This window comes from Mus musculus, chromosome 1 (genome assembly GCF_000001635.26).
Source record: "Mus musculus strain C57BL/6J chromosome 1, GRCm38.p6 C57BL/6J".
NCBI lineage: Eukaryota > Metazoa > Chordata > Mammalia > Rodentia > Muridae > Mus > Mus musculus.
In genome coordinates this window covers 74389821-74409383 of record NC_000067.6, presented here as the reverse complement: position 1 = coordinate 74409383, position 19563 = coordinate 74389821, and the positions used below count along the sequence as shown (strand labels likewise).

General features: G+C 50.9%; 1 protein-coding gene and 1 non-coding gene across 2 annotated transcripts; both read right to left on the bottom strand.

Annotated features, from left to right (window-relative positions):
• Positions 1–12098: 12098 nt before the first annotated feature.
• Positions 12099–17775, bottom strand: Ctdsp1 (CTD (carboxy-terminal domain, RNA polymerase II, polypeptide A) small phosphatase 1). Its single transcript, NM_153088.2, has 7 exons — positions 17420–17775; positions 15958–16106; positions 15483–15587; positions 15309–15365; positions 14652–14744; positions 14362–14547; positions 12099–13928 (listed from the first exon to the last, which is right to left on the bottom strand). Exons 1-7 carry the CDS (start codon positions 17484–17486, stop codon positions 13800–13802), a joined length of 786 nt encoding a protein of 261 aa, NP_694728.1. The 5' UTR covers positions 17487–17775; the 3' UTR covers positions 12099–13799.
• On the bottom strand, positions 14990–15074 carry Mir26b (microRNA 26b). Its single transcript, NR_029743.1, has one exon. It is a non-coding gene; the product is annotated as a microRNA 26b (primary transcript).
• Positions 17776–19563: the final 1788 nt, after the last annotated feature.

Here is a 19563-nt window from a genome sequence, read left to right as displayed (position 1 = left end):
TGGCTGCAGGAGACCGAACGACCTTTGTCCTCACCACCACCCCCCCCCCAGGAACTTCCTTCACCATATAAGGGAAGATAGGGCCCCAGAGAGAATGGATGGGGGGGTGGGGAAGTAGGTGCCCAGGTCCCTGGGAACCTAGAGCCCAGCAACAGCCTGACAGCCTGAGCTGCCGTGTGCCCCGCCCTTGGCTCTGCAGCTTCAGGGATGGGGTGCACTTCCGGCTAGGACCTGGGCTCTACCTGCAGGTAGGCAACCCCCACCAGGGCTGGCCACCCTCCAGCCCTAGAGAAGTGGCACGGGAGTCGGGGGTGGGGTGTGGCGGGGCGAGGGGGCACTGGATGGGGATGGAGTAGGACTCCTGGGGTCTTGTAGCTGGAACTCAGCACCCAAGGCCAGAGTTCACACTTGGGGTTCCCTTGGGACAGACAGGTGGGGCTCCTGGCACCCCTGCAGATCTCTCCTACTCAGCATGACCCTCGCTCAGTGGGCACAAGGGCCTTTCCCTTCTTCCTCCTTTCTGAGTGAGCCACGACCTCCACTTTTATGAGCTGCCATAAACCTGTGCCTTTGAACCCTGTTCTGCCGCCTGCCTTCTCCTCGGAACAAGGGCCTCCACCTCCCTGCCCTGGACCTGGGGATCTGCCTTGCTGCCCTCTGCTGTAGGTCTCTGGAAACCATGGCCTGCTTCCCCCTCCCTGCCTCTGCCCCCTGTAGATCTTCTGCCACCTTGGAATCGTGGTCTCCTTTAGGAGGGAAAGATGAAGATCGTGTTTGAGGGCAGCCTCTTCTTGACCTTCCCAAGAGCTCTGGAGACTGAATGTGTGTGTGTGTGTGTGTGTGTGTGTGTGTGTGTGTGTGTGTGTGTGCGCGCGCGCGTGCGCGTGCTCATAGTCAGCAAGGACAGTAAACATACTGCAGGTGCTGTTTTGTTCAGAAATAATGTAGCACCCGTTCTTGTGAATGAAAAGGGGCGTCTGTCCACCCAGTTGCAAGCCAAGCGGAAAGGAAAAACTCCAGGATAGATAATCACCCGTGAGTCACTGCTCATAATCTCTTTTGAGGTGTCTCAGATCCCTCTTCATTTTTTTAAAAAAAGATTTATTTATTAGTATATCTAAGTACACTGTAGCTCTGCAGCTGTCTTCAGATGCACCAGAAGAGGGTGTCAGATCTCATTATGGATGGTTGTGAGCCACCATGTGGTTGCTAGGATTTGAACTCAGGACCTTCCTTCGGAAGAGCAGTCAGTGCTCTTAACCGCTGAGCCATCTCTCCAGCCCCAGATCCCTCTTCAGTGTGTGCGTTGTACATGTCTTCAACCAGCATGTGTAAGCACAATGTTTACCAACACATGCACCTTTTAAGTTTCCTTATTTATTTATGTGTGTATGGGTGTTTTGCCTGCATGTATGTCTGTGTACTATGTATGTGGTGCCTGTGGAGGCCAGAAGAGGGTGTGGAACCCTCTGGAACTGGATTTACAGATGGCTGTGAGCCACCATATGAGTCCTGGGAACTGAATCTAGGTCCTCTGCAAGAGCAGCAAGTGCTCCTGGAAGCTGAGCCATCTCTCCCTCCCAACATATACCTTCTAAAAGAATTTACTAATTATTATTATCATTGTAACTATTATGTGAAGTTGTATGTGAAGCTCAGAGAACAACTTTCAGGAGTGGGTTCTCGCCTGCCTCTGTGGGTTCCAGGACTAGACTCAAGTCTTCATTTTTCTATCTTCTCACAGCACATGCTAAGGACAGCAAAGGTCACGCTAACCAATAGCTCAGGACTATATTCAAACTCTATCCAACTATTGTCATTGTTAAGTGTTTGCCCTTAAACTGTATCCACTAGTCGTGTGGGTACGGGCTCAGTGATGCTACAGCGCAGCACACACTTGGTAAGTGCAAGATCCACTCAGTTCCCACATTACACAAAAGGTTAAGAGTCTCTAAAAGCAGGGTTGGAGGGGTGGCTCAGAAGTTAAGAGCACTGGCTGCTTCTCTAGGGACACCTGGGTTCAATTTCCAGCATCTGTAACGGCAGCGTGATCACAACTGTCTTTAACTCCAGCTCCAAGGGATCTGACACCCTTGCACGGACATACACGCAGGTAAGACACCAGTGCACATAAAGAAAAAACAAAAAAAACAGGGCCAAGCTCTGCACCCCAGCTGGCCTGTGTGTATAATTCCTACACCTCAGCCTCTCAAGTGCTGGGATTAAAGGCGTGTGCCACCACACCCGGCTGAGAATATATATTTTTAAAAAACTAAAGATTACCTTAGGCCTAGAGAGCTGGTCCCATGGTTAAGGCCACTGGCTGCTCTTGCAGAGAACCCAGCCTTGGCTCCCAGTCCCACATAACAACTTACAACGCTCGGTGACTTCACTTGCTGGGGATCTGCAATGATTTTGAGGGTAGCAGCCACATGCATGACTCCTATACATACGTATACATGCCTACCTCATGCACACAAAATAAGTAAATATAAAACAAATGGTTTCAAACCGTTGGAGAAGTAGCCCAGTTAGTAAACCATGTGCCTGAAATGTGAAAAGCCCTGGATGGTGTCCTCAGCACACAAATAAATACCCACATTTCTAATTTCTGGTTCTGACAAATGTCAACCAGATGGGAAAGCAGAAACGAGTGTAACAGCCATCTGTGGACTAGGGAGTTAGCACATTTGACACGTGTATGTGATAAGTGCAAAGATATTGTGAAGGTAGCTTTCACTAAATATCACTCTTCTGCAGCCAGTGCTCGCTACGCTGAGGACGAGCGAGCACTTTCTGTTCTGTGGTTTGAAAGTGATCTTCAAACCTGAACGCCTGTGCCAGTGTTTATAAGTGTTTATAAGTGCCAGTGTTTATAAGGCCGTCACGTCTTCAGTCCAGAGTCCCAGTTCCACTTCTCTTGGGCCTTATCAGCCTTTTCATATGGAATCAAATCGAGAATAGGCATCGCCTCAGCACTTTTTAATCTAGGACAGTCCCATCCCCTTTCCCCATGACATTAGCTTACCTGGGTCAAGAGAATCATCTTATAGGATGGTCCATCCTGAATGGACTCCAATTTTCTCTATGGCATTACTACTACTACTACTACTTTGGTTTTATGAGACAAGGTTTCTCTGTGTAGCCCTTGCCATCCTGGAACTAGCTTTGCAGACTAGGCTGACTTCGAACTCACAGAGATCTGCCTGCTTCTGCCTCCTGAATACTGGAATTAAAGGTGTCTGCCACCACTGCCAACCTCCTTATGGTATTATTTATTAATGCTTTAAAACAAACAAACAAACAAACAAAGGTTTCATGTAGCTGAAGCTGGCTGAAACCTTGCTATGTAACCAAGGATGACCTTAAACTTCTGACCCTCCTCCCTCCACCTCCCCAGTGCTGGGACCACAGTGTCCTTGGTGCACCAGATCTATCTATCTATCTATCTATCTATCTATCTTTCTTTCTTTCTTTCTTTCTTTCTTTCTTTCTTTCTTTCTTTCTTCCTTCCTTCCTTCCTTCCTTCCTTCCTTCCTTCCTTTCTTTCTTTCTTTCTTTCTTTCTTTCTTTCTTTCTTTCTTTCTCTCTTTCTTTTCTTCCTCCCTCTCTCCCTCCCTCCCTCCCTCCCTCTCTCTCTCTTTCTTTTGTTGTTGTTGTTGATTTTTGTTTTTCTGAGACAGGGTTTCTCTGTATAGCCCTGGCTGTCCTGGAACTCACTCTGTAGACCAGGGTAGCCTCGAACTCAGAAATCCACCTGCCTCTGCCTACCAAGTGCTGGGATTAAAGGTGTGCGCCACCACTGCCCAGCAAACCTATTTTCTTTAGAAGGTGCTGGCATTGAACAGTTCTATGCATGCTAGGCAAGCACTCTATTAAATGAGCTACCCCCACAAACCCTACTAATGCTCCCCCCCAGGGTCGAAATTCAAATTTATTTATTATATTATAAAGACAGAATCTCACTCAGTTTGAGGGCTGACTTTGAACTCACAGTCCTCGTGTGTCAGCCATGAAGCCTGTTCTGGCTTGCTTTAAAGACATAAATGCTATGCCCTTACATTGGGTGTGGTGGAACATGCCTGTAGTCTTAGCACTTGGGAGGTGGAAGCAGAAAAATCAGAAATCCAAGGCAGTCCTCGTCAGCTGCATAGTGAGTTCAAGGCCAGCTTGAGCTATAGGAGATCCTGTCACAGCAACAGCAGCAAACATTGAGGTTTAGGCATTATATTATTTTGTTTGTTCTCCTACCATTTCTGTGGGGGTTTTTTGTTTGTTTGTTTGTTTGTTTTGTTTTGTTTTGTTTTCTGAGACAGGGTTTCTCTGTATAGCCCTGGCTGTCCTGGAACTCACTTTGTAGACCAGGCTGGCCTTGAACTCAGAAATCTGCCTGCCTCTGCCTCCTGAGTGCTGCGATTAAAGGCATGTGCCACCACTGCCCGGCTTCTCCTACCATTTAAGAAAAGCCTAAAGCAGATTCCAATTAACAGTTTCTTCAGAAATACTTTAGTGTCCGGTGTTCTCACAGGAAACCATCATTTAGGATCACCAGGGAATCTTTGTAAGCTGAGATACTAATCCAGTAGATCTGGGTGGGGCCAGAGGTTCTAGATCGCTAACAAGGTCCTCGGGAGTACTGATACCGCTGGTCCCTGTATGAGTCTACTCGCTCAGCACAGGCTCAAAGGTGATGACCGTGAACGGCACCAGAGGACACTCCAGTGACAAGTTATTCTGGCATAAGCCATATTGCTAGGCTCTCAGTGGCAGGCTTCCCACTGATAGCTAGGGATCATCCTGGGGTCCAGGGTGCTCCTGTGCTCCCGGCCACTCAGATAGCTGAGGCAGGGAGATTATTTGAGCGCTAGGCCAAGCCTGGGTAACATGGGAGACCTCATCTCAGATAGAAGTCACCAGTCAAGATAGTTTGTCGCCAACACACAAGTCCTTTGATTTCTCACTTTCTACTTCTTTAGCAATTGTCCTTTTGGAGTTAATTTTTAAAAATTTGCAGGGCTGATGATTAAACGCAGAGGTTTGTGTACAGAAGTTAGCTACTGAACTAACTCCTCCCTCAGACCTATTCTTTCTTTTCTTCCTCCCTTCCTTCCTTCCTTTCTGCTAAATGCAAAAAAAAAAAAAAAAAAGAAAAAAAGAAAGAAAAAGAACTCTCTGGCTGGGCAGTGGTGGCACACACTTTTAATCCCAGCACTCAGGAGGCAGAGGCAGGCGGATTTCTGAGTTCGAGGCCAGCCTGGTCTACAGAGTGAGTTCCAGGACAGTCAGGACTATACAGAGAAACCCTGTCTCGAAAAACCAAACCAAACCAAACAAAACAAAACAAAAACAAACAAACAAAAAGAACTCTCTGGTGTAGCTATACTAAGGACTAAGGTCTACTTAACTAGTCCCTTGCTGGGCAACACAGGTTGCTTCAAGTGTTTATTATAAATCCTTGAACTGTTATAAATACTTGAGCTATCATAAACAGTGATGCAATCAGTACCCTTACATGTAGCAAGTTACAAATAGAATACATTTCATCCACAGGGCAAATACTTACAAGTAGGATTGTTCCGATGCAAATTGACCTATATGGTAAAAAACCAAACCAAACCATTTTTCAGCCTATTGTGGTGGAGCACACCTGTAACACCAGCACATGGGTATGATAGAAGCCAGAAAAGCAGAGGTTCAAAGTTGGGGCTGCCAATGTCACCCAGCTAGTACAGTGCCACCAGCCATAAAGTCCAATTCCCATCAAATGATATAAACTGGACCTCGCTGCACGTGGGGAGGAAGCAAGAGCCAGGCAGGGAAGCAAGAGCCAGGCAGGGCTGGAGAGACGGCGCAGAGGTGAAGAGTACTTGCTGCTCTTGCAGAAGTCCTGGGTTTGGCTCCTAGCATCCACAGGAAGGCTCAGAACCATCTATAACTCCAATTCTAGGGGCTTTAACACCCTCTTCTGGCCTCTACAGACACAGCATACATGTGGTATACATACATATAGGCAAAACATTCATATACGTAATTTTTTCAAATAAATAAAGCTATTACGTCCAAGGTCATTTTTGCCTACAGAGTACATATGAGGCCAGCCAAGGCTACATTGTGAGACCCTGTCTCAAAAAGCAACCAAACAAAAAGCCCAAACCAGGTTTGGTGAGATGGCTTAGTGGGTAAGACTTTGTTGACAAGCCCAAGGACCCAAGTTCAATCCCTGACACTTACCTAGCAGGAGAGAACTCCTTCAAGACACCCTCTGAACCCTTCACATGTGCACTTGAGCACGCACACACTAAATCAATTAATTAAAAAAAAAAAAAGACATACAGGGGCTGGAGAGATTGCTCAGTGGTTAAGTGCTCTTCCAGAGGACCTGAGTTCAATTCCCAGCACCCACACGATAGCTCACAACTGTCTGTAACTCCAGTTCCAGTGGAGCTGACACCCTCACACATACACACATAGAGGTAAAACATCAATGCACAGCCAGGCAGTGGTGGCTCATGCCTTTAATCCCATCACTTGGGAGGCAGAGGCAGGCGGATTTCTGAGTTCGAAGTCAGCCTGGTCTACAAAGTGAGTTCCAGGACAGCCAGGGCTACACAGAGAAATCCTGTCTCGGAAAAACAAAAATAAAAACAAACAAACAAAAAAAAAATCAATGCACATAAAATAAAAATCAAATAAGTAATTTCTAAAAAGACATGCTTTCTCTGATATTGTTAGCTCATTCTCCCAGGCTTTTACCAGTTTACACTATTACACTACCGTCAGCAGGGTTGTACTGAATGTCTGTTTCTGACAGAAAGAGAAGGGGACGGGGAGAAATAAGAGAAATCTGCTCTATCCCAGGACCAGTTAGAGGTATTTTTACTGGCTGTATCCCTAAGCATCCCCTAAAGTGATGCAGACTCGCTCCCCTCCTCCTCCACCCCTGCCCAGAAGCGATCAACCTCACTTCCTGCCCTGTTCATTTTATCTCCTTCCACAGGCATCTTCCAGGCCTCCCTCTTCACTCTGCCATTGCCCCAGGTCGGGCCCTTTCCTCATCTCCAGGACTGGGGCTGTGTTCTCCCAGTCCAGTCTTCTGTTTTCTGTTTAGTTTCCAAACTCCAGGTGACAGGTGTGTGCCCATCTCCCTCAGTCTCCAGTGTGCAATTGGTAGGTAGTTTCACACCCCTCTCCTGCTTATGGTCCCTCGGTTGTACCCTATGCCTATTAAAATGGGGGTGGGGGCAGGGCAGCACTTTCACTGGACATGGTGGTACATGCTTGTAATCCCAAGGATCTTGGAAGGCTGAGGTAGGCAGAGTACCATGAATTCAAGGCTGGCCTGGATGACATATGAAGTATTGGGTCAGCCACGGCTACATTCCAAACCCTTGCCATCTCAAAAAATTAATAAACGAGGGAAGAGGAGAGAGGAGGTTTTCAGAGGGGAAACCAGGAAAGGGGATAACATTTGAAATGTAAATAAAGAAAATATCTAATAAAAATTTTTAAATAAATGAATGAATAAAAAGGGAATTGGAGCCAGGCGTGGTGGCGCATGCCTTTAATCTGTCTACAAGTAAATAAATTAAAATGAGCTGACAATAAAAATGAGCCAGATGTGGAGATGCATGCTTGGGAGGCAGATGTAGGTGGATCTCTGAGTCTGAGGTCAACCTGGTCTACCGAGGGAATTCTGGGACAGCCAAAGATACACAGAGATAGTCCATCTCAAAATAAAATAATAAAATAAAACAAAATACGAGAGGTCACTCTTATCCTGCTGTGCCATGCTCCTCCACTTGGATGTCATTCCTGCCATTTTCTGTACTTCCTGCTACAGCCAGTTCTGAAGCCTTGCTCAGGAGTCTCACTCATCCTCCTCCCTCAAGTCACCTCACAGACCCCTGCTCTGCAAGCTTCCCTCCAGCAGGGAGTCGCTGCTCAAGCCCCAGGGGCTGCCCTTATGTGTCTAGGCATCCGTGTGCTCTTCAAACCCCCAAGCCGCTCACAGACATCCACAGCATTGCAGCGCTGCGGTCATTGATCAGTTCCTAAATTCTCTTTCACGCTGGATGGCACGATGTATTTTGCAGGTTCCATTCCTGTGGGTCTCGGTGAGTCAGGGTTCTAGTTATAACAGATAACACTAACTACATTTTGCACTTTCTCTAGCAAGACTGGACCGAGATAAGTGGCTGGCGCTGGGTGTTAACTATCGGGATGAAGGTATCCGGATATGCAAATCAGATAGTTCGTAACTAGAACTTTTTCCTTCTAAATTGACCTCTAGAGCCCGGTGAGGAATACATCTGTAATCCCAGCATTTGGGAGGTGAGGCAGGAGGCTCAGATGGTCCTGGTTATCCTTAGCTGTGTATCAACCTTGAAGCCAGTCTAGGTAACACGAAACCCTGTCTTAAACAAACAAACAAAGAAACAAACAAGCCAAAATTAATATCTGGAAGCTAAGATAATAACCAGGGATAGCTTTCCTAAGTCCCAGTGTCTTTAGACTGTCACTTGAAGCATGTCACCTGACTCCAATCGGTAAGCATTTACTGGACTGGCACTGCCCATTCAAGAGTCTCTGCCTCACTACTGAGGATGTGACGACACTCCCGATCTTTGTGGTCTCCCTGCCCATTTGGACCATTTCTTCTATACACATGTGACATTTTGTTCATCATGAGCCTCAAGCAATTTTTTTAAACTTATTTTTATTTATTTTGCCTTGTGTGTGTTGCAATAAGTAATTAATTCTGAAGTTATCTCTGTTTCACTTGGCATCTCACTTGAGTAGGAGTTTGTCCTCTCTTAGTGGAATTGTGGTCCTTCAGGTTAAATTACCACCAGGTATTGGGAAACTAGACAACACTGTTAGCCCCACAGGCAAAGCCAAAGCAAACCTAGCTTAAATCCTTTCGTTTTGTTTTGTTTTTGTTTTTTTGGCTTTTGTTGTTGTTGTTATATTGAGGCAAGGCTTTTCTACATAGCTCAGCCTGGCCTCCCAATCTGCCAATAGGATAAATTCCTATCCCTCCTGCTTCAGCCTTTTTTTTTTTTTAAGATTTATTTATTTATTATATGTAAGTACACTGTAGCTGTCTTCAGACACCCCAGAGAGGATGTCAGATCTCATTACAGATAATTGTGAGCCACCATGTAGTTGCTGGGATTTGAACTCAGGCCTTTCAGAAGATCAGTAAGTGCTCTTAACTACTGAGCCATCACTCCAGCCCCTGGCTCAGCATATATATATATATATATATATATATATATATATATATATATACACATATATACATATATATATATATACATACATACATATATTCACACACACACATATATATATATATATTAAAGGTTTATTTATTATTATATATAAGTATACTGTAGCTGTTTTCAGATATGCCAGAAAAGGGTGTCGGGTCTCATTAAGGGTGGTTGTGAGCCACCATGTGGTTGCTGGGATTTGAACACATGACCTGCAGAAGAGCAGTCAGTACTCTTACCTGCTGAGTTATCTCACCGGCCCCCTGCCTCAGCCTTTTAAGTTCTAGAATTACAGGTGTGTGTATCTCCACTATCAACCGCGATTAATTATTAGTTATCATTGTAAGGTCCATTGTTTTTATTAATGAGGGGTACCTGTCTGCTTTTCTGGAACTGGGGTTAGAGGTGGTTGTGAGCTGCTGATGCAGGAACTAAACGTGGGTCCTCTGGCAGAACAGGAAGCACTATTAAACACTGAGCCATCTCTCCAGGCACCTTTGTTTATCCTGTTTATTGTTACAGTCTTGACTGAACTAAAGAGTACTTCACTCTGTTAAGAAAAGTCTCTACATTCTGACCCCAGTGACATAAGCTGACATGAGCACTTGGAAGGTGAGGCAGGAGGATCTCTTGGACCTCACAAGATGCTGTCTCAAAAGACACGTCTCTTTCTCATTTATTCACTTTCTGGTGACAGAGTCGTCGGCTACAGCAGCTCTCCCCAAGTTTACTCATCCTTCACACTTACCCTAAGTACTGAAACTTCAGTACTCAGTACTCCTCATTGTCTTAGTGACTCGGCTGCGGCTGCTGTACAGCTCTCAGTGGTAAAACACTTGCCTGGCATCTATGAGGTCCATAGTTCAATTCCCAGAATTCAAACACAAAGCAAGAAAACAAAAGCCAACTATCAAGGGGGCCTGGAGGGTCGAGAGACGTCAGTCAACAGGTGGATAACACTAGCTACCTCATGGCTGAGGATATGGACCACAGAAACAGTAAGTTATGAATCTTTCTGATTTACCATCAGATTTTTCTTTTTCAGTACTGGGGATAACATTCCAGGCTTCAGGCACGCGAGGCAAGTGTTCTACTAGTGTGCTGAACCTAGCCGCTTCTGAAAGGGATTCTGACAATTATCAAAGGCTCCAGAAACTTATCTTACCTCTTTCCTTAAATTTCAGGTTGCATGCACACCTGCACTCGCTATGCCTAACTTCCTTTTTCTCTTTTTCTGACTTTCTTTTAATTAATTAATCATGCTTTAATTCCAGAAATACTCCCAATGGGCCCCAGAGGGACTTACCCTCAGAGGCCTCTCTGGAGTAACTAACACCAAAGAAACATTAACGACGTTCAGTAGTGGCAGCTGATCCTAGAGAAAGAATACTCATATTTAAAAGTTACAAAGTATCGCCGGGCGTGGTGGCACATGCCTTTAATCCCAACACTCGGGAGGCTGAGACAGGCGGATTTCTGAGTTCGAGGCCAGCCTGGTCTACAAAGTGAGTTCCAGGACAGCCAGGGTTATACAGAGAAACACTGTCTCGGGAAAAAAAAAACCAAAAAACAAAAAAACCCCAAAAGTTACGAACCATCTCTCCATCACTCTAGAATTAATGACATTTTTCTTCTTTACCCTCGACCCCCCCTTTTTAATATGTGTTTTATCTGCATGTATGGCTATGAACCACACACCTGCAGTGCCCTCGGAGGCCAGAAGAGGGCATAGGATCTCTTGGGACTAGAGTTTCTTCTACCATTTGGGTGCTTGAAATTGAGCCGGGATCCTCTGAAAGAGCAGTCAGTGCTCTTAATTGCTGAGCCATCTCTCCAGCTCCGGGAACTAGAGCTGCTTGCGGTAATGTTGAGAAGAGTTCCTTGAGAGCAGAAGCACTGCCTGACACTGGCTGGTGCTGACAAGCAAGTGCCCACACATGTGGTTGAGTTTATTATGCGTGGGCAGAGGGTGTGAGATCGGAGAGTTTGAGTCTCAAGGAAAGCTGGTGCTCTGCTTGTCTGGTCTCCGGGATGCAAATTTGAGGCGACCACCGTTTGCATACAGAGCAGGAAACCAAGCCTGATCCTGGCTGAGGGCGGGCAAAGGCCAGGGACAGGGTATAAATCTTGCCAAAGGCTCTCCCGGTCCATGCAGCTCCAGACCAGAGCTGATTCCAGGATAGGCTTCTTTTCAGGTGGGAGTTTCCTGGAATGGGGTAGGCAGATGCGAAAGGGGGCGGTTTCACATTTATTTCGGGACCCCCTTACCACACACACACACACACACACACACACACACGCGCGCGTGCGCGCGGAGCAAAAGGAAGCTCGGGGCTAAATTCTTGGTGATGATAAGGAAGGGATGGCCTGAGGAGGTTGAGTTAGAGGATAGGGACCAGTATTTGGGAGGTGTACACCACCCCTTCTCCACTGTGTGTGGACGATGTCTGAAGCTCCACGCTTTCAGAGGAAGGTGGACGGTATCAGCTCCCTGGGAGCGCCAAGCTTCGGAGCCCAGTGTTGGTCCACAAGGGCAGGGAGGCCCCTAGCGGCAAGCAACAGCTTGGCCCCGCACTTCCTGCCCCGCCCAGGCGGGGTTCACGGAAGACGAATTTGGCCGAAGGGGCGTGGCTAACGCTGGCCAGAGGCCGCGAGGCGTGGCCAGGGCAAATGCGGGCAGGAGGCCTCTTGGCGCCCGCCCCACCCAGTCTCCTCCTTGCTGGCCCCATTGCCCGGAAGGCTGTCGGCCGAGGGCCGCCTTAATCTGCCCAGCCTTCCGTCTCCCGCCCCGCCCCGCCCCGCATTCCAGAGGTGGGGGCACCGTGCTTTTTGTGTATTTTTTATTTGTTTAGAGTGCGTGTATCTGGGGGTGGGGGGTGGGTAGAGCTCGTGCCATGGTGCATGTGAGGAGGTCAGAGGACAACTTGTGGGAGTTCGTTTTCTCTTTCCATCACGTGGGCTCTAGCAATCGAACTCAGATCGAGTGCCCAGGCAGTCCCTCTTGGCTAACTTCCTCCTGTCCAGCAGGGTTATGAAAAATAGTCAAAACTGCAGTCACAGATGTGAGACATTCTCGCACTTCAGGTCCCTTCCCCAAAAACCACAGAGGCGGAATAGGAGGGGGTCTAGCTTTCTCTTTAGTTATCACTCTGAGGTGCTCAGGTCACAGAGAAGGCACTTAATTGGGAAGGTCATCTGATTCCGGCCATCTTCTCTCCCTTCACCAACCCCCTTGGCACTTGTTTGTGGGTTCACTTAACCCTCATAATCTGGGGAGAGAGCCTAAGGGCTTGAACTGCAGACTCTGCAGGTATGGGGAGGGGCTTTAAAAACAGAAGGCAGAAACCCAGGAGCTGCCCCCAGCCAGCGGGGGGCCATGGAGGAGGCTGCACGGAACAGGGAAGGAGGAGTTGGCACAGGAGGAGCCAGCTTGGTTAAGGTTTGGAGACTCCCTAACCCCACAAGAAGGTTCCACCCCCTGTTGATACTCTGAAGGCACGTGACATCTGGGGTTTAGAGGCACCTAAAAATGAAGCAGAGACAACCCCCTCCCACTAAGCTGGTGGGACTAGCTCACTGCTGGGCACTGAAGGTACTCAATAAATGTCTTTTGAATGAAGAGTAAAAAGGGTTGGGACAGACAGAAGACCCGACCTGACCCCTCAGCCCAGCTTGTTCCATTCAGAAAAATAGTAGTTTTAAAAATGTAAAAATCCTTTCCCTCCCTCCCCCAATTTCTGGGCCCAGGGAAGGGTTAAGGAAGAGTGTCTTGTTCTCACCCTTTCCTTTCTCCTTCCCTTCAAAATCTATATACACATATACATATTTATATGGCACCACGGGGGCATCCTGCCGAGCCCCAGGGCTTTGGGGAGACTTGGGGCTTAAGTGAGATATGGAGCAGCCTTCAGCCTTGGACAAGCTGGACAGGGAGCGTTCCTCCCGAGGAAGGTCCCCAGCTCTTTTACAAGTGTATTATAATAGACTTTCTTCCTCTCCTGCCCACGTACAAACTGGTGGGGCACCGTCATCCCAGGAGGGAGGAGGGAAAGGGGAGAAATTGGTTCCTCTCAGGTCAGCCTAGATCTGGGAAAAGCTGACCAGTAAAGAGGGTTCTATGAAAGGCACTTGGGTGTCCACTGTTCTCAGACGGGGGTGGGTGGGTGGGTGGGGAATCCAAGGCACGGGGCAGCAAAAACCCTGTCCCTACCCCCAGAGCAGAACTGGGGCGAAAAGGCCCAATTTGGCAACAGAGAAACATGGCAGCGTGGATAAGACAGAAGTGGGGAGCAGCAGGCAGGGCCCCCCAGGTCCCCTGAGAAGAGGGGAAGAAGTTTGAAGGCACTGACACAGGGGCCCAAGGGCTCACTGTCCTCCATGCAACATGGCAGGGGAGACACCTCTTCCCCAGGGCCGTGACCATGACACAGCCGGGGGTGTTAACAGCAAAGGCAGGCGCCCACAGTCTGCTGGGGAGAGGCTTGGGCCTTGATGAGAGGCAGGTCCTGGCCCCAGGACACCTCACTAGCTCCCGGGCCTAGGCTGTCTGAGCACTGAGTATACGTCGTCCACGCGGCTGAGTTGCTCAAAGAAGGGTAAGAGATCGTGTAGCTCAGTGTCACTCATGTTGTCAAACCACGAGGCCACTGGTACCTGGAGAGACGACATGAGGAGCGCCGGTGTCCCGGGGTGTCCCCTGTCCAGCCCAATTCCTGCCCACAAGGCACATACTTGTTTGGTTTTTGTTTTGTTTCTGGCAGCTGACAGTGAAATTCATTTGTAGATACCAGTGTGCAAAATGTCCACAAATATACTTAAGCTTACTGTTTCGTTCAGCAGGATCCTAACTGGGACTCACTACCTTCATTCCATCCCATTACAGGCCGTGACTGGCAGCTTTGAAGACTGTCAGATGGGGACCCCAGCCAGAGGTGAGGACCCTCCATACATAGGCCGAGTGGGATATGTGAGCAGATACAGGTAATAGGACATTACCAGTCCCCACTACCGCCACACACAGGGCTGGGGAGGTCCCTCCACATATGCCCTGGTCCCGTGTCTCAGCCACTGGGTCCCGTGTACTCACGGCATTGTCTGGATGGAAGACATAGGAGGCGGGTGAGTTGTCTAGAATGAGCACTCGCCGCAGGTCTCGGCCCAGCCTGCTCAGGTCCTTTACGTAGTTCCCCCGGTGGAAGACACACGACTCTCGAAACAGCCTGGCACGGAAGGCTCCCCACTTGTCCAGCAGATCAGCTACAGGGTCTGCGTACTAGGGTAGGCGGTTAAGTCACCTCAGAATGAGTAATGTCCAGGGCTGCATGTTCAACGTGGGAGGGAGGATATGGGTGACCCAGACCCCAGGCAATGGCTCACCTTGGCAAGGCTGGCAGTGAACAGCACACATTCAAAGAGCTCGCCCATTCGCTGTAGGAACTCATCTACGTGGGGCCGCTTCAGCACATAGACCTGGGGAACGAGCCAGTGAGGGAGCTGCTGGCCAACAGGCTTAGGGGTGATCCACAAAAGGGGGACAGGAACAGTGGAGGAGGAAGGGCAGTCTAGAGAGGCTGCCCCAACCATACCCCATTCCTAAAGAGATAAGAATAGGATTCCCGTGGTCCCACCTCACCTAGTGGGAGCCACTCCCCTTCCCACACTGGTTTTATCCAAATGCAGGAGTCCAGGTTAGCCCTCTCACCCCAAGGCTGCAGGGCACCGGCCCCCGAGCCAAGTAATGGAGAACAGGCTGGTCAGCACCACAACCTATCCTGAATTACTTGAACTGGGTCCCGGGCAGTAGGGGTAAGAGGGGAAAGAGGGCTGCACAAGACAGGACCAGAAGGAGCCCAGTGTGCAGGTCTGGGAGTCTGGCTCCATCTCTGGAGTACCAGGTAGTCTTGGGTTCTCACTCTTTCTGAGCTTTGGACACGCCCCATCTATTAAAGTTCCATGGGGGACTCGCTCAAGAAGGGTGGGAGGAACCTGGGTGTAGTGCAGACACCAAGCTCCCCACCTCCCTCTGACCCTCACCTGGTGGACCACTCCATCTATCTCCACCGGGATGATGAAGTCCGCATTGTTCACTGGCTGTAAGGAAAGAATAATGGCTGGAGCTGGCGGGGAGGGAATCCCAAGGGTGGAAATCCAGCAGAGACCTCCCCCTGTCAAGAGACTAGAGGCTGAGAGGTGCCAGGCAGGGCCCACCTTGAAGGAGCTGTGCACCAGGGTCTCGTCCAGGTCGATGACGACGCAGATCTTGTCTGAGTCCTGGGCCTTGGCCTCGGGAAGCAGGTACTGGACTGGGGTGTGCTGTGGGGAGGGCTGGGCTGGAAGGGCACCTCTTACAGGGGCTTCCCTCCCCAAATTTCTCTATCTGAGGACCCGACCAGACCTTCTACCCCCTCCCCAGCTTGGAGTCTTGCAAACTGTGAGCCAGGGGTAAGATATATGGATCCTTTTTCCTCACCTCATAAAGTTCCCACCAGCAAGGAAGGCATAACTGTGGGTTGGGAGGCTGCAGTGGGGCTGGAAAGGGGGGGGGGGACCTAGCAGGCAAGCGCCCTCCCTCTGCACATTTTAGGATCTGCACGTGTATCAGTGAAGTTCGGGCCTATACCCCTATCTGTATCTGCCAAGTCTACTTCCGGCTAGGTCTCGGTGCATCCAAATTGCCACAAACCTTAGGGATGGCGCCATTTTCCTCCACCAGCAGGGGAGCCCCACTGTGGGCAGGTAGGGGCTCCCCATCATCCCGGCAGACACAGCAGAAGAGGGAGTGGAGGATGCCCCGACTCCGGGGCTTCTGGGAAACTGCTGACTTCTGGTCACCTGAAGCAAGACGTGAATGTGGGCACACTGGCCTGCAGGGGCTGCATGCACTCCAGTCTCAAATCCCTGAGCACAGAGAATGTGAGCATTCTCCCTCCATCAGGAGACACATGGGGGTGGCTCTGGCTGGCTGTCCTCCAGAGAACCCCGCTTCCATGAGCCCCACCACGGGCCACTTCAGGGCCCCTGCAGCTCAGCGTCTTAAGGAAATCTGGTGTGGCTTTTTAGGAAGGCAGCCACTTTAAGAAGTAGATGGCTTAAGGAGGGGACCGATTTTTCTCACGGTTGGTTCTCAATCATCTGACCCCACAGGTGGACGTTACCTGAGCATCCCCTGCTCTGGACCTTCAGGGCTCAGGGCCCTGTCGTCCACTCCCACTCTCCCTCCATTCTGTCTACCCAGTGAGTCCAAAGTCCCCATTGAGCCTGGGCCCAGAGGCCAGTGTCCCAGGGCTGTCAGCCCCACCGGCCCCACCTCCTTCACCCCGCCCCGTCTCTTTGCAGCGGCCTGTCTAAATTGACAGACCTACCCCCACCAAGCCTCTTCTCTAATCCTTTCTGCCTCCAGGCCACCCCCCCCCCAACCCCCAAAGAGCGAGGAACTGGACAGTGGACAAACCCGGAGTGACTTCCCAATCTTGAAATTCACACAGGGGAGGGAGGGGTGAGCCCCACTCTTGCGAGCCTTAGGGGCTCCGCATAGGCGGGCAGCACCCCTTACAGGGTGGGTGCAAGCGTGCACAGGCCCGAGGCCAACCGGCCTAGCCTGTTGCAGCCTGGGTGTCGCGTGCCCAGCTGGATACAAGGCCCCCAAGTCTGTCTTGCAAGGCTAGGGGCTCTCTGCCTTCGAAGGTGTCGTCTGCACCTCCACGCGTGACGCCCGAGTTTGTGGGAACCTGGCTGTGAGTTAGTTGGCGGGAGATCCCTGCAAGCCTCCCCAGCCCGCTGTCACCTCGGCACCCCTTCCAGACCTCAGCCTGGAGGGGGCGGAGCCTCAGCGGGTGGCCGGGTGGCCGCCTCACCCCCACCTTCTCGTCCCATTGGCGCCAAACTGGGGGAGGGGGTGACGCCCGGGAGCCCGCCAGCCCCTCGCTCGCCTTCTGCCTCAGTTTCCCCACTACGAGAAGCCTCGAGCGCACTGGTGGCGCCAGGCCCCGCCCAGCGCCTCAGACTCTCGCGGAGTTCAAACTCTCTCGGCCGCACTGGCCGGGGCTCGGGCCGGGCCAGGCCGAGGCGCGCGCCCGGGACAGCGGCAGCGACCGCAGCGCGGGGACGGCCCCTAGTCCGGTTCTGCCCTCCCGCCGCCCGCCTACCTTTGCCCCGCAGCGGGCCCCGCGCCTCCTCCTTGCTGATCTGAGTAATGACGGCCGAGCTGTCCATGGGGCCCGGCGCGCTCCGCTCCGGCCGGACTCTGGCCCCGGCGCCCGGCCTCCCCCCCGGCTCGGGCCGGAATCGGGGCGCGGGGGGGAGGGGAGGGTGGGAGGGAGGGATCCCCGCGAGCTTCGGAGGGGAGGGGAGCCAGGTTCTCGGGGGGAGGGGGAGGGAGGGGGCGCGGAGGAAACTTTGTTACAACATGGAGTTTCCTCCCCGCGAGGCGGATGCAAACATGGAACCCGGGCGCCGTTTCAAGGCTTCCCCTTAAAAGGGCAACGGCTTCGGCGCGCCTGGGACTCCGCCGCAGCTTTCATCACTTCTGGGGCCCGGCGGGCTGGGAGGCGGGCCGGGTTGCTGCGGAGATCCAGGGGGCGTCGCCTCTCTTCCTGCGGTGTGCTGGCCGGACCGAGCGTTCTGCGGCTGCGTGGCAGAGCGGACAGCCGTAACCCGCCGCTGCGGGCCACCGAGCCCCGGGACTTGAGGCCCGCCCCAGGCGCCCAGTCGGGGAGTGCCCGAGGACGTCGGGGCTCCACCTCCACGCATTCCAAAGTGCTGACACGATCTGCCTCCGTTTGTTCCTCTGGAAAATGGGATGACGCTAACTTTCTGTAAAATGGGTTTTAGTTTTTTTTTTAATTGAAATATTTTATGTGTATGGCCTGTAAAAATATATATGTTTATGTATGTACTCCACATATTTGTAGTGCACTCTGAGGCCGGACGAGGGCGTCAGATCCCCCTGGAACTGGAGTTAATAGCCGGTGTGGGCCTTAGGAGCGGAAATAGAGTCCTTTTAAGAGTGACATGTGCCCCTGAGCCATTTTTCCAGCCCCTAAAAAATTTAAAGTTATATTTATGTGTGGAGGAGGATACACGTTCTACGAGTGGAGATCAGAAGTTCTCTTCTTCCTCTCTTTGGGAGAGGCATCAAACTCAGGTAGTCAGGCTGGCCAGTAGACACCTTTACCCCCAAGCCTTCTCACCGCCTCTACAATGGGTCTTTTGTCTAACGTTGTGAATATCCCGTTCCCCCCCCCCAAAGGCATTCTTTGCTAGCCCCAGTTATGCAAACTCATCAAATTGTGGAATTGTAGATAGATTGATTTTATTTTTGTGTATGTGTATGAATGCCGGAGCCTTCAATGGCCAGAAGAGGGCGCCATCGCCTGGAGCAGAAGTTGGAGGCAGTGGTTAGCCTTGAGTGCTGGCACCTGAACTCATTCAGGTGGCCTGCATGAGCAGGGACTTCTCTTAACGGCTGATGAACCTCTCCAGTCCTAAATTATGTTCGTGATCCAACTGTAACTATCAGCATTCCCTGCAGTCTCGAGAACATCCCAGGATTGAAAAGTCCACTTCGGCGCCTACCTTTACCGACTGTCCTGTAGCAAATCTCGCCCTCTTCCCCTGCCAAACCCTGGCAGAAGCCGAGCCTCTGCTGCTCAGGGCGCCTTGTATCTTGTACGTGCTGTTCCCTCGGCTTGAAACGTGCCCCTTCGTCCTTGGCAGAGCCAAATCCCATCGAACTAGAAGAAATACCACCTTGTTTAGAGGCCCTCCACCCCCACCCCACCGCCCCTATCTGTGATTATTAGAGGGGCCCCGTCTAGGGCTGGCTGTGCTCCCGAGTGCTCAGGGGACGCCCGCGGAGGGAGGGCCCAGCGCCCGCCCTTGGGCGCCTGAGACCGCAACCGTTCAGATTTTAAACACACGTGTCACCGGATCTGTAGTGACACACCCCAGCCAGAGCCTGAATCTGCGTTTGCATACAGAGCCTTCTCGCAGGAAGCCCCTCAGTTGCGCCGCTCTAGGGCTGCGGTTCGTTTATTTTTATTTTTTATTTTTCCTGTCTTACAAAGTTCCTTTCATTCGCCTTAATTTTAAAAACACGAATGCCCAGCCTTCACACGCACGCCTCACTTCCTCCCCTGGGCCCTGTGGCCGGGTGTGGTGGGGTGGGCGTCCTGTGGCTTCCCAGCAGATAGCGGGCTGGGAGCTTGGCCCCTGCTCTGCGTGCGCACGAGCAGCGAGTGTGGGGCGCTGATCCCTGACCCTTCTGCCCTTAGGGAGCCATAACGCTGCC